Consider the following 15,198-nt stretch of genomic DNA (forward strand, 5'->3'; position numbering starts at 1 on the left):
ACATACACACACACACACACACACACACACACACACACACACACGGCCCTGCCCCATCCCTGTGTGAGCAGTGGGGTGGGTAGCCTCCAGTGGCCCGGCCCCTGAACCTGCAGCCAGAGCAGCTGGAGGGCCCAGTGGCCCCTACAAACAGCAGCTGTGGCCGGGAGGGGTGGGGAGGGGGGTACCTGATATTGTAGGGGGACCTCAGGCAGGTCTTCTCTCTGAGCCTCACTACACTCATCTCTAAGGTGGGGTCTCATCAAGAAATAAGCATTGGTGAGGATGTAGAAAAAAGGGAACCCCTGTGCATTGCTGGTGGGAGTGTAAACTGGTGCGGCCACTATGGAAAACAGTAGGGAGGTTCCTCAAAAAACTAAGAATGAACTACCATGTGTTCCAGAGATTCCACCTCTGGGTATGTACGTGAAGAAAATGAAAACTTACTTGAAAAGATGTCTGCACCCTATGCCCATGTCAGTAGTCACAACAGCCAAGAAACAGAGACAACCGAAGTGCCCATTGGCAGGCGACAATAAAGACGATGTATCTACACACAACATATCCCACCCTGAAAAATGAAATCTTCCATTTGTGACGACATGGATGCAACTTGAGGGCGTTATGCTAAGTGAAACAAGTCAAAGAAAGACAAACACCAGGATCTCACATGTGGGACCTGCACAGTGAGACTGAACTCAGATGCAGGGAACAGACTGGGGGCTGCTGAGGCTGCGAGGGGGCATGGGAGGAGTGGCTAAAGGGGGTCAAAAGGTACAGACTTCCAGTTCTAAGTGCTGGGATGTAAAGTTCTGCACAGAGACTATAGTTGGTAGTACTGTGTTGTGTATTTGAAAGTTGAGAATTTTTAAGATTTATTCTTATCACAAGAAAAAATTTTCTGTATCTGTGTATGGTGATAGATGTTCCTAAGACTAACTATAGTGTCATTTAGTGATATGTACAAATACAGAATCATTGTTGTACACCTAAAACTAGTGTTATATGTCAATTATGCCTCAATTATAAAACAGTGGGTCCCTCTACTCCCAGGGGCTGCTTTCAGGGTGGGGTGAGGTACGGCGGGTTCAGGGCCCACCCCGTCACCAGGCGAGCGCTTGCTGCACATTTGTTGGCAACACTGGAGAGCCCATCGGAGCAGCCCCCAGCCCACTCAGGCTCCTGCTCTCTAATGCCAGGACCCAGGCCAGGGCCTGGGGACCCCAGCCCTCAGGGGGCTGGCAAGCAGGGCACTAAGGAGGGCTTCTGCGACGCCCAGGACAATACCGCCACCTGGTGGCTGCGTGGTGCGTCGCGGCAGGACAGGCTCCCTCCTCGAGCACCCGCATCCACCCTGTGCTGGCACCAGAGCCAGGAGAAAGCCCCACGAGTGTGGCAAGGGAGGGACGTAGGCTGCTGGTGCCATTAACCCAAATGGACACACAGGAGGAAGAGCGGGCTGGGGAAGAGCTTGAGTGCATTTCTGCCCAAGGCTGAGCCAGGTGGAGGGGGGTAAGCAGTGCCAGGCTGGCTGCACAGGCTGGGGGTGTAGTCTTTCAAGACACCTGGATCCTCAGCAGGGGCACTGCTTGGTGGGCGAAGTGTCAGGTGCAGCTGTGGACAGGTGAATGTGGCCCTCTCCCAGGGGGTGAGTGGAGGCTGGCACCCAGGGAGGACATGCAGGCTACGTGGTTAGACACAGGCTGCTCACCCTTTAATGCACACAGTTCCCCTCGGGGAGGGGGGTCCTGTTAAAATGCAGATTCTGATTTAGTAGGTCTGGAGTAGAGCCTGAGATTCTGCATTTTCAACAAACTTTCAGCTGACCTGATGTTGCTGATGGGGACCAATGTTGACAATTCTGCGGCCCAATCGACAGGACAGAGTGGAGGTGCTTGGGAGTGGGCAGGGGGGAGGGGGGCAGAGATGTGAGGGCTCAGGGGGTGCTGAAGAGGGGCTAGGGAAGTGGGGTGGGCTTGCTTTGGTTGTGCCAGGGCAGCAGCAGAGGTGAGGCACCTCTTAAATGAGGGAGCGAGCCCAGTGCCAACAGCTCTGTCATGTGCTGGGGGGACAGTTGTGGGCTGTGTCACTTCTCCCTCAGGAACCTTTGCTGTGCCCTGCTACGTGGGGCTCTGTGCCAGGCTGCCAGGGGTGGGAGGATGCCCATGCAGCAGTCAGGCCTCCTGGATTTGCTGGGGGCCGGTCAGCCACAGAAAGCACATGAAGGGAGGTGGAGGCACGAGGTCCCAGACGCCCAGTCAGGGCCTCAGGCCTGGGTCTGCGAACCTGGATGCTAACGGCTGAGCCCAGAAAACCGCACTTCGGCTTTGCGGATGCACAGTGGGTGGGAGACAGAGAGAGGGGAGCAGGATATTTCCTAACCGGGGCACGCAAGTGTGTGGCCAGGGCGAAGTGCCTCGGTGGGGAGTCCTGACGCCAGTCTTTGTGGCCAGGAACAGGGACAGGGTCACCGGAAAGGGGGCTGTACACGGGCCTTCAAGGACGAACTATTAATCCCCTGACTCTCCAGCGCGCTGGGGCTGGCTGGGAAGGCGGGGAGAGGATGGTGAGCACACAGTCGTTCCCTGACTCTCAGCTCCTCGAGAGGGCCGGGGACCTAGCGTGTGGCGCACAGACTGCTGTGCACCCCCGCCCCCCACCCCATGCCCCGCCCTTGGGATTTTCCCCTTTTTAGATTATCTTGGCTGGAGAAAAGCAATACTCCCCCACCTCTTGTTTTCTCTAACTCCCCAAATGAAATTTCAACATATGTCCCCAGACATAATCCCCCTTAGGCCGCGGATAACCCTTCCCACAGACGCCGTCCTCTGCCCGGGATCGCTGCCCCCAAAGTGTTTGCCCAAGAGACTAGGGCTGCTTCTGGAAGCCCTTTCACTCCCCTGGGCAAACAGCAAGTACCTTTGAAGGTGGATTTGGGCGCTGATCTGTTTACTCAAGACATTAGTCTCCCGCATAAAGAAAACCTGCACTCGCGTACAAACAGCAAATCCTTTTTGAATTAAAAAAATTTTCAATTAAAAAGCACTTGAGTTCACAGAGCTGAGACCAGCTGAGCAGCACCGGGCTGTGGCGCCCTCTGGTGGGCACAGGCTGTCACCACAGCAGCACCGAGGCCAGCCTACGCAGCCTCTCCAGGAAAGAGACGTCACTGTCAGGTCTCTGTGTGCAGCTTTCCAGGGGCCCTGGGACAGGATACCTCTGGGCGGGACACCCTGCAACTGGCGCATCAGACCTCTAGGGCCATGGGGCATGGGTCCCAGCTTCCAAGACTCTTTTGTCATGGCGAAGCCGGAGTCCCAGCAGTGGGAGGTGCTGACCTGGGCCTCCAGTGGCACCACACAAGCAAAGCCTCCTGGGAACAAGGGCGTGGTCCAGCACCCCCGGTCCACGCACAAATAAGTGAGGATCACCTAAGAGTTTGAGAGTGAAAAAGAAAGGCCTCCTGATGCATCTGAATCAAAGGATTTGCCCACAGCGATACCTGGGCCCTGCCCAGGTGGCATGGTGGGGCAGGCAGCTGCAATTTATAAAAGCACACAGGTGATTGTAATGGTTGGGCAGGTGCAGAACCACTGCCTGACAGCTTACCAACTACAACGGAGGGAACAAAGGGCACACGTAACCCCCTCAGGTCTAGAGGGATCTGGGGGATCCAGATGACAAAGGGCCCTAAGGGATTGTTTCCAGCACCCAGGCACTGCAGACAGAAGCTGGGGTGGGGGGCAGGCACAGTGCTGGTGGGGCAATGGCCTCGGGCAAGTGCCTGCACCCATTTCTCGTGAGGGTGCAGTTCAGAGGTGAGGCCAGACTGAGAAGTGAGCTAAAGAGCCAACACACGCTGGCACTGGGATGGATCATGGAAGGGCCTGGAAGAACATGGCAAGAGCAGGCCTGGAGCGGGCATGGCAAGAGCAGGCCTGGAGCGGGCATGGCAAGAGCAGGCCTGGAGCGGGCATGGCCAGCGCTCAGTGGCTGGTGAAGGGGAAGCAAATGGGCCTAGACTCAGGCCAATGAGAAGTCTGGTTCAGGGATGAGCCAACGACACTGAAGAGTAGGATCTGGGGGTGGGCAATGGGTCTGGCCTGCAGTCAGGGAGGTGCGTGAGGTTCTGGACAGTGGCCCCACCCTCCACTCAGCCTGCCTCTCCCAAGCCTGCTGGCCCCGGCTCCAGTCCCCCATGGCCCTGGCCTTGACACCTGCTCTGTTTATCACCCACAGTTCAGCCCCTTTGGGAATTTCAGCCATGGCAAGTTTCCTCTCCTTACTGGAGGGACTCTGTGCTCTTCCTGTCTGTCTCCGGAAGCCCGGCTGCTGTGGCTCAGCCCCTGGGGGAGGAGGGGGCAGATGCCACCGGGAGGAGCAGGCATGGAATGGTCCCACATCCCCGTGGGGCAGGTGTCTCTGCACTGGGTGGGGTGGGGGGCTGTCGGGTGCTTCTGAATGCACCCACCTGCTCAAGTTACTGTGGGAGAAACTGAGGACCAGAGGGGAGGAACAAGGCCAGGGCACAAAGGGGGAGCCCTGGTACTGCCACCTCCCACTACAGGTGAGCCAGCCAGGCTCAGAGAGGCCGCGTAGCCTGACCACTGCCACCAGGCGTCAGGGCACTACTGTAAGGCCGTTAGCCACCAGTCAGGTAGGGAAGCTCCGGCTGGTCCCGCAGTCCCACGGAGGGCCGGCGTGGCTCTGCAGACCTTTTGGGAGGCTACCTGTTTCCATTTTGGCTCTCCTGTTGGGTTCATGTGCTCCAATCTGAAAGCATCAACCCCAGAGTAGGGATCCCCTAGCCCCGCCCAGTCCCACTGCTGGGTGTCTCCTTAAATGGTGGTCTGAACAAGGGACCTCTCCAAGGCCCACCTGCTCTGGGACCAGGAACCACACCTGTCTGGGCCCAGCACCCGGCACGGAGCCAGCCCTGGGCAGGGCTCGGCAAGCAGCTGCTGAATGAGTGAGTCAGCCCCTGCATCTTCTCCTCTGGGCCATCCGGGGTAATTTTCATCCATCTTCATCAGCACCTGTGCCTCCCCCTTCCTGGTCTAAACCTGGGGCTCTCAAGAGGGGACGGTGACCCCACTCACTGTTCTGGGAAGCCTGCCTCCCTGCCAGATCTCCCCCCTCTCAGGGCACCCTCAGCTCATGAAGCACCTTCCACCTAGGATTCGGATGGAGCACCGGGGCGTGATGTGACTCCCACGTCCCTGCCGGCGCAGAGCCGCCCCTCCTCCTGGAGTGAGGTGGAACGGTTTCCGCAGAGACCTTGCCCGACGCATGGCTTCTCAGGCTCCCCTCTCTCTCCCTGCCAAGCACCGCGTTCTAAACGGGCCACCACTTTGTGCCTTTTGGGATGCCGTGCCCACTGAGATGCTCTTCTTCCCTTGAGTGGCTAAGCCCTACTCTCCTTTAAGGCCCAGCGCGTTCTCCTCTCTCCAGGGGAAAATTAATTACAAACCCTCTGGGCCCTCACGGCACTTCCCAGGTCCTCAAGTGCAAGGGTGGGATGGGATCTCAGCCATTTCTGTTGCTCCAGAGCCTTGTAGAGACTGTGGCCCAGAATAGATGCATGCATGAATGAATGAATGGACAGGGGGGTGGTGCAGGAGGGGTGGATGGATGGGTGAGTGACGGGGCAGATCGGGCTCTGGGTCTAGCTCGACGCAAAGGAGAGAGAGCAGCCAGGGTAGGGGGCTCAGTTCTCGGGCAGGAGGGAGGTCAGTCTGGCTTGCAGTCCGTTGTGGAAGCATGGTATGCCAGGCCAGCCCTGGGTCCTCTGACCCATCAGCCACGGTGGCGTGATGGCCCCTCTCCTGTGGTACTTAACTCATGCCTGTGAAGTACTGAGCCCTGTAACTGTCTACATCCCCCCGTGAACAGCAAAATTATGAGTCTAGGTGTGATTTATGTTTGTATCCATATACACAGATTGTGTGCAAGCTGGAGGTTCACATATTGTTAGCTTGTATGGTGTTTAAAAGTTATAAACATTGAAAAATGGAGAGAATTTGCATAAAATGCCAGTATCTTCCACAGCTTTTGTTAGGGAAAAAAAATAGGGGGATGTGGCCATTCTGGATGTTCATTCTTACAGAGCAACTATTAGGCTGCATAGTGAATGGAGACTGCTGCCTTTAGAGAGACATGTGCTTTGCCATTTGCCATAGTCCCCACTACTCCCTATAAACTGCCCAACCAGGCAGAGGGTCAACTGCCATTTATCACTGTGACTGTATTATGTGTGAGTATGTGGGGTGATGGGGATCAAGTAAGCAAGAAAGCAAAATATTTCTTGTGCCCATGACTAGTGAAAACAGGAAAAGGAAAGGTAGCCAGAGAAGTGGGGGAAAGTATATTTTGTGGTCGAATCAAAGACTGGTTAATAAGGATACAAACTATGTCATGCTCTCCCTGGCCCCTCCCTCACTGTGGGGCTGGCAACCCGGTGGGCTCTGGGACCTGACTGCGCAGCCCATCTGCTGCTTGTGGGGGCTGGGGACTGATGGATGCTTTTGCTATTGAATAAAGGTCATTTCTGGGTCCCAAACAGCCCCCAAGCCCACTGAGTCAGCATTTCAGAGTTCACCTGAGTATCACCTAAAAAGGTTACTGTAGAAATATTTTAAAAGGTACTGCTTCCTGGCACTCATTTCTGGGTAGAAATTGAGAAGCTATGGGGTCACTCTGGGAAGGCACTTTCCCATTCTGTATCTCATCTTTAGGCTCATTTTTTTACTGACATGCCAGGCAACCTTCTAAGAGTTCAATTTGGGGGGTTATTACTTTAAAATTTGGGGGACAAAAGTTCTCAAAATCATAAGAAAAGGATAGAAGAATCCTTGTAGGAAGGGCCTGCTGAAGACCAAATACTCCTCTTGACTTCAGTTCTGCATGAGCAGGTGTACAACTCAGGAGGGTGGACCAGGGCAGGTAACTCACGTGGGCGACCAGGTGAGGTACGTCTGTCTGCCAGACATCATCTCTGCTTCAGCTACATTCCATGGGCTCAGCCTGGTTCTCTCATTTATAACATGAATGCCCTGGGCCAGTGAGGGAGTAACCTGTGTGGTGGCTGCCACGGGGCTGACATTATTGCCAACAGAACTAAAAAGGCAGTGGGGGGAGAGAGGACTCCAAGACTCTCAGAATTAGAAACTCTATTAATATAATCGGCCATATTAATATGCCTGTGGAGAAAATATATGATCATCTCAACAGATGATTAAAAGACATTTATCAAAAGCCACCATCCATTCCTGATAAAAGACATTTAGGAAAATAGAAATAGATGGCTAATTCTTTCACATGATAAAAAAAAAAGGAGTAGGGGAGACATGTCTCTCTCTCTCTATACATATCTGTAGTATTATGGGTTAATAATGAAATCAGAAACTTCCATTAAAAATGGAGGACCCAGTGGCCTGGAAATACTGGTCAAGGTGCCAGGCAAAGGCATTCAGGGAGAGGGACAAACACTGGAGAGGGTGCCAGTGTCACGGTTCACAGGTGACACAACTGTCTGGGAGGCCAAAAGAAAACCATCCCAAAACCATCACAGACCATCAGGAACTGCGTGGGAGAGCCAGCCCCGAAAATAAAATGCAAAAGCCAACAGCTTCTTGCTAAGTGACAGAAAATATAATGGAGGAAAAGATTCTCTTCTCAAGAGCTACAGAAACCTAATGCACCTAGGACTAATCTGAGCAGAGTGCAGATCTCTACAGAAAAATGCCATTCCACTCTGCCGGTGACATAAACGAAGACCTGGATGAAGCCTTCACCAAAAACACCAACCACTCCTCTACCAACCCAAATGCCCAGTGCCATTACCATAAACAGCTAGAATGGAGTTTTTTGAATCCCCTCCCCCACGAAGATTCTAAAATTTAACTGGAAGAACAATCATGTGAATATAATTAGGAAAATTTGGGCGAGAGAAGGGAGAACTCTATCACATATTAAAGCTTACTATAAAGCTCTAAGATTCAAAACAGTGTGGTAATAATATGAAAAGAAGAACAGAGTCAAAAATGTCCACTGATCCACTGACATATGGGATTATATGATAAAGGTAGTATTTGGAAGTCCCTGAAGAAAGTAAGCAGTGTTAAGAAAACACTAATACTTCAGAATAAAAGAAAGCTGGTTCTAGTTCTTACCTCATAACAAATTTCAGAGGGACTAAGTAGTTGAGAAGAATTTAATATTTTACTATATTAAAATACCAAAGGGTAGGAGAAAGCGAGTATTTTTTCTATCCTCTTCTAAGTATGACATGACGCCAAAAAAGACAAAATTGCCCACAAAATGTGTAAAACTGTTGGATAGCAGGATCTATCATTAACAAGGTGAAAAGCCACTGGTTGAAGTGTGTGTGTGTTTGAACATATGACAGAGAGAAGGTTGTCATAAAAAGCAGAGAGAAAACTTAAAACTGAAAAAAATCTAAAGCCAATAAAAAAATGGGCAGAAGGCACAACAAGAAGAGCTTCACAAAAGAAATATAAATGGCTAATAAACATGTGGAAAGATGTTCAGCTTTAAATACCAGCGATGCGTAGCTCTAGTAAGGATGTGGGAAACAGGTGGCGCCCCCTCCCCCACTGTGGGGACGGGTTTAAATGGGCACCCCCTTTCGGACGGCAAAATGGTGATACATGTTCTTCTCAAGAAAGATCCAGGGGAGCAAAGATGCATGAACCAGGGAATATGTTGCAGCAGTGTAATAGTGAATAATTGGAAGCAATTCACAAGTCAATCAATAGTGGATTGCTTAAATAAATTATGGCATAATCATAAAAGGGAACCATATGTAGTCATTAAAAAGAATGAGGCAGACCTGAAATGATGAGGAAGGTTGTGTGTGTAAGTGTAAAAGCAAAGGACAGAGTGTTATGTGTAAGTGAATGTGTGTAACGTTTGTTGGAACGTGTGTGTGTGTCTGTGTCCCAGGAGTGGACTATGGGGGATTTCCACTTTTACATGGTTCTGTAATGTTTGCTTTTTTTTTTTTTTTTTGAGAGGGCATCTCTCATATTTATTGATCAAATGGTTGTTAACAACAATAAAATTCAGTATAGGGGGGTCAATGCTCAATGCACAATCATTAATCCATCTCAAGCCTAATTCTCGTCAGTCTCCAATCTTCTGAAGCATATAATGTTTGCATTTTTATAAACATGTACAACCTTTGAACTTTGGAGAACATCCTAAATATTAAAAAATTGATTCCAATTGGCAGGGTACCTGCTTAAGATGATAGAGTGCCCCAGATATCCACTGCAACCTACAGGGAGAGAACAGATGTCTGTGGCATAAGACTGGCTCCTTAGCTGTGACCAGATCCCTGCAGAGTCTATGAAGTGACGGTCCCCATGCACTTCCCATATTTTAGAAGAATTCTAACACTTTTGTGCCTTCAGAATGGCTATTCATGAAACTAATTCATTAGGTTTCTTTGTTTTTGCCTGGAATTATCTCAACTTGGTAAGAATCTGTGTGGCAGTCCTGTGTCTTTGAGCAATACAAAAAAGGGGAGCAGAACAGGTTAATTTTATTTATTTAATTAAATTTTATTTAATAAATGAAGTAGGCAGATTTCTTTCCCAAACATACCAGCTTCCTGGGTGAAAAGGAAAGAAAAAGGATGCTGGGTGGTGAAAATGTTCAAGTCTCACAGGTAGAGAGAAGGCAGTTTATTTCTGTTGCAGTTTAAGATCTGACCACTAGATGGTGCAAAGGGACCACAGATTTTGCAACATCTCTCTACAAAATTCTTCAAGGTTATTAAGCACAATGAAAGCTTTCCGAAAGTACAAAGAATGAACAATTGTGCTGGGACATGAACATTTTGCTTTTATAAAATTGGGACTCTGCCATTTCATTACCGATACAAAAATCTCTGCCTCACTTCCCGCATTAGTGCAGGTCCCAAACCCGCTGTAATCTCATCCATTTGAAGGGGCCAGCAGAAGCCCATGCAAAGCGGATGTCCAAAAGTTGAATTCAAAAGATTCTTTTTACCTCATGCTGCCAAACATATTTCCATTAATGTCACCTCGATGTCGTGACGTAAATGCTGGTGGAATTGGCCCCAAGCTAAATAAGCAATAAGCCCCATTTTTCAACATACAAACACATAAAGATGTCAGCTCAAACTGTTTACTAATTAACACTTAAAAAGACACAAATTAGATATGCGTGGCTAAGAGCAATTATAATCAAGACGAATTTCTCTAGTCATTTGGGAACTGAGAAAAATGCCTAATTGCTGGAACCAATGTTTTAAAAACTGAAATCACGCCAGTTAGCAAATATGTTCATTTAAAGAACATTCCACGTGACTACACTCTTGAGGATTGACTACAAACATGAGAACAAGGAAAATATTTAGGTATAAAATTAAAATTTTAAGCTCCCTTAGATTTATAACTTCTTCATTAAATACGTCTGCGAACAGCAGCCCATAAAAACCTGTAGCAATTAAGTGGTTAAATGAACTGCCTCCCTTGTCAATTTTTAGGGAGTGATTAATATTACATCGTCCCTTTACTAATTAGACTCTCCCTTGTCTTTCAGCTTTAAAGTCAAGCGAAAATGGAGGCTGTGTGCCCTACCAGGAAGCGTGGTGGGCGGAGGACACTTCCCTTGCCGTGGTTTTGAGTGTGGCCCCCATGGAAGGGCGGGTGAGCACCGTGGTTTTCCCTGGAAGGTTGGTGGGGAAATGGCTTTGCCTGGAGCTGGAAGGCACTCTGGATGCTGTTTCATCACAGGAATTGTTGGCTCCTATTTTTAAAAGGCTTGCAGGGTGTTATGCACGCAGCATGAAATCTACAAGCAAGGCTACTGTCTCCTGGCCATGATTCCTTGAGACAAGGGACAGATCGGTCGGTGAGGAAGGTGAGGTTGGAGGCGGCTGGCCACAGGGCAGGGTCAGAAGGGGTGGGAGGCGGGATGCACAGGCTCCGTGGAGGTTAACAGAGACAAGCGAATTATTGCAGAGGCTGCCGTCTGGACTGTGGGGCTGGGGAGCCCCCACCCTGGCTGCAAAGGGGAATCCATCAGCTGGAGAAATGGGGCAACTACTTGCAAGGGAAATAAAGAGTGGCGGAGATGGAGAATATTTATATGCCCATCTTCTCACTCAGAGAGAAGACGCTTCATCACAGGGGTCGGCTGCAAAATCACACTCTTCCCCGAAGCTTTTGTTTAGGCGGCGGGGGAGACAAGAAGTGCTTCAGTGGGACACAGCCCCAGGGTCACCGTGCCCACCCCTCCCCCGCAGAGCCAGGCCCAAGGCCGCCCAGCCCTGCGGGGAGGGGCCAGGCCAGGGCCAGAAGACCTCGCACTGCTGCCGCTGGCCAGCCGTCTGGTCGCCTCCCTGGCTGAGGGGAAACGGACCGAAACTCACTTTCTCACGCGTTGGACTGATTACACAGCAAAGCCGCTGCTCTGAACTTCAGGTGGAGGTGGACGGCAGCGGGATACGGCTGCTGGAAGACGGGGCCAAGCGGGAAGGAGGCTGCCAGGAGTGACAGCATTCACGTGGCAATTTCTTTATTAACCTCCGCTTCACTCGTTTCCAACAACCCACACCACTGAGGGCATTTCTGAGTTGTGAGAGGTTTCACACTTCTAAAGAATTTTTTTCCCCAGCTCAGTGGTATAAATACATTGGTTTCCATCATGATCTTAAAACACGACTTTCCTTGGGGGTCTTCCATGTGACTTAACCCAAGTGCTGTATACCCCCTCAGTCCCCCACCACTGCCCACAGCTGCCCAGTGCCCCCACTGAGGTGGTGGGGTGGGCTCCTCAGGCCTGAGCTCCCACTTGGGGAGGGGAAAGCCAGGGGACTTGCCCCAGGGTCAAACCTAGGTGGCAGATTTGGCACGCTACCCCAGGCATCCTGACTCCAAGTGTGTCCATTATACCACACTGCCTCCACTGTCTACACAGTCCACAGATGTCCTGCCAGCACTGCCAGCAAGCCTCATCCCGTCCTCCGTGGGCAGGGCCGAGCACCACGCTGTCCCCTTAGCACATCAGCTTCTGGGGAGCTGGGGGAGCACTGCCCACACACCACTGGGGTGACATCTCTCTCCATCTATTGCTCAGTGGGGGGCAATTCTGGGGTGTGGCAGACTGGGGTCCACTGCAGGTCCCTGCTACAGTGGGGGGCGCTGGAGCTGCTCTGGGGCTGGCTGCTGGTATGCTCTTAGGTGCCTAACCATCCAGCTAAAGGCTGACAGGGCAATGGGTCTGTTCATGGGGTAGACTGTCCCTGAGGCCAAGATGGGGCACAGGCTTAGATTCAGGCACATCCACCAGACAGGGTAGGGTAAGTAGAGTCGGCAAGCAATCACACCCCAGTTCTGGGCAGACGCCTGCAGGGGCAGGCACTTCTTACTGTACAGCTGGAACCACCCAAGCCCGTCTCCGCGGGAATCTGGGGCAGTACCACCTCCCCACGCAGAGTGTGAAGGGATAAGGGAGGGGAAGCCCTTGCCCAGCACAAAGCAGCCTGCACAGACGTGGGGCTCTCCCCGCCGCCCAGGAATGCCAGAAACCTGGGAAGTGTTCAGGGTGGGTGAGGAGATGCAGTGCGGGCCGTCTGCCCCTGAACCCCAAAGCGGTCTGCCGTTTTGTGGGGAGGGTGTTTGGCTTAACGGAGTAAAATATGACAAAATGCTAGTTTACAGTGAGCAAAGCAGACTCCTTGGCCGAGATCTCCCTGCCCACCAGCGACGGCAGCCAGATGGTCACGAGTGGAGAGGAGCAAAGTCATGTGCCCAAGGGCCACCCAGCTCTGAGGCCCCAAGGAGCCCGAGAGCAGAGGCCTGGGCCTGTGGGCACAGCTCCTCCTGCAATGCTGAGTTCAGTGGCTAAAAGGAACAAGTTCGGGTTTATTCATGGAGAAAATCCTCTGACGTAGTTGCAGAAGCCCGTTCACCAAAGTGTATGGGTATCAACATACTAATCACCATTAAACACACTCGGATGGCTGGTGTAAGTAAGTAACTTTTAAATCTTCAGATTAAATGAAAAACTCCATGGCAGTTTGACTGGCAATATTAGTGATGGTTTTACACCCTATTTCATGCCTCTAACCTCTCTCCATTTCCCCACATTTTCTTTACCTCCACTTTAATATCCTCCAACAGAGAACACAGACCTGTGCTTTTAATCCATCACTACAAACAGAAATAAAACTAGGCTTGGTCAAACGGGACATCACCGCTCTGCTGCCAGCAGTGCGCCGGCTGCAGCTCAGCCCCCTTCCTGCGGGCGCAGTGGGCGGTCAAGAGCATCGCGGGCCGAGAGCAGCCACGGCCACAGCAGGTCTACGCCACTCACAAGACTCTCCCTCAAACCGAACGCTACAGGGCAAGTGGTCTTACTAGTGGTGTTATTCTCCTGATCTTACAGAAGAGGAAACTGAGGCTCAGAAAGGTTTCTGCTATTTCAAGCTCCAGAGCCTGGCTGCCCCCAGCAGGCTCTGCTCAGAGTGCCTGACATCAAGACAGTACATTCTAACAAAACCCACTTTGGACCAGATTTTAGTCCTTAGACTGGGAGCTAAGGTTTATGGTGGTTTCACATGCATCAGGCTCTACACAGGAGTTCTTACCCACTTCACCCCTTCCTGGCAACTCAAAGGCACAGCTGGGGTCAGAACCCAGGTCAAGCAGCGTCCCACACCCCGTGGTCCCCACCAGCCCCTTGGAGGGCCACAGAGCCACAGACTACAATGGAGAGGACTTGGAGTGTGACACGCTGGGTCTCAATCTTGTTTTGGGCAAGATACTCCACCTCTGGGAGTGTCAATTTTCTGCCCCCAAAATGGGGAGGGATGATGCCCCATTCGGTCAGCTTGGGGTGGGAAGGGTGATGTAGCCCAGGGCTGAGTACACAGCAGCTGATTAAATAAAGCAGGCTAATGGTACAGCCCAGGAGGGCTGGTGGGCACAGGAAGTGCGACCTTCGGCCGGCTGTCCTCTTCTCCAGCACACGCGACCCCACAACACCCAACTGTGGCGATGGACACTTTTTACCCATGCTCACTTAGTATTCATGGAAACTCCACAGCAGGAGCTGCTGTATCCCAGCGTTAAACAGGGAGGGGGCATGACTTGCCCCCACTGGGCAGGGGAGCTGGGTCAGACGTCTGTCTGTAGGAGCCTGTCCATCCTGCACGGACACCTGCAGCCAGAGCAGGCCACCTGCAAAGGCCCTCTGCACTCTCTCTGAGCACCACCCGTGCAGGACCCCACACAAAGGTGGTTTGCGAGCGGGAGTAGGCAGCCCGTGGGACCACCCATGGCTACCTTGCTTTCGTGAAGGGCTGACGAGGAATTCTATCTACGTGCATATACATTTCTAATGCAGTGACCAGGCATTCTTTTTTCCTAACTTTACTCCCCAAAATTTATAGATGACAATCAGTTGGTTTTTATGATTTACTGAAAATCAAAGACAAAGGGGAACTTTTTTTTATCTTGCTTTTGCAATGACAGGTTTAGAAATTTGTTGTACTACATTGGTTCAATTTTCCTTGATTTCAGCCGTCTTTCAATAATGCGACCTGCTTCTGCCAGCCGAGTACACGAGAGAAAACCCAGAGGAACTGAGAATATTGAAATGGTTCTACCATTTCCATCTTTGAGACAAATGTTCCTCTCAGAGGAGAGCTGGCTGCGAACATGTGACTGCTTAGCAACCTCCTCCACATGAAAGACGACACACAGGCTCTAACACTGTCCGAGGCAGACGGGAAACACCGGCAGACCCGACCTCCGGTTTGATTCCACTGCCTCGAGCCTCCTTCTTCAGAGTTGTGACACGTACTCCAATCTTGGATTTCTTTCTTTTTTATTAGGAAAACCTCCAAACTATCTTGAGCCAGGCTGCCAAATGGGGTCTGGCTTACCAAGCGTGATAGAAGGCACCCTGATCCTGCCTCTAAATCACGACAAGGCACAGACCTGTCCCCAAACCCCTACTGGTGGCAAATCATAAAGAACCATAAAGCACAGGGGAGTCAAGTTGACTGTGCTGATCCCCCAAAGTCCACCATCTTTAAACTGAGACTTTTTGTAAACGAAGCAGAGCTGACTGCTCCATCCGCCCCTTACAACCTTCTGACCTAGTGAAGACAAGGAGATGCCAGTCACATTTGACTTGAAGTAA

General features: G+C 51.3%; 1 protein-coding gene across 5 annotated transcripts in view; it reads right to left on the minus strand.

Moving 5' to 3' along the window:
- Positions 1-15,198, minus strand: part of MVB12B (multivesicular body subunit 12B) — a 179,032-nt gene that overhangs the window by 4,985 nt on the left and 158,849 nt on the right. Inside the window, exon 10 of one of the 5 annotated variants that reach the window (XM_037008151.2) lies at positions 12,340-15,154. The exons of the other annotated variants lie outside the window; for them this stretch is intronic. Within the exon in view, the coding sequence (XP_036864046.1) occupies positions 15,140-15,154 (15 nt within the window). The 3' untranslated portion in view covers positions 12,340-15,139. Of the gene's footprint in view, positions 1-12,339; positions 15,155-15,198 lie in introns of those variants that run through there. 5 annotated transcript variants of the gene reach the window in all.

Source organism: Manis javanica, chromosome 2 (genome assembly GCF_040802235.1).
Source record: "Manis javanica isolate MJ-LG chromosome 2, MJ_LKY, whole genome shotgun sequence".
Classification (NCBI taxonomy): domain Eukaryota; kingdom Metazoa; phylum Chordata; class Mammalia; order Pholidota; family Manidae; genus Manis; species Manis javanica.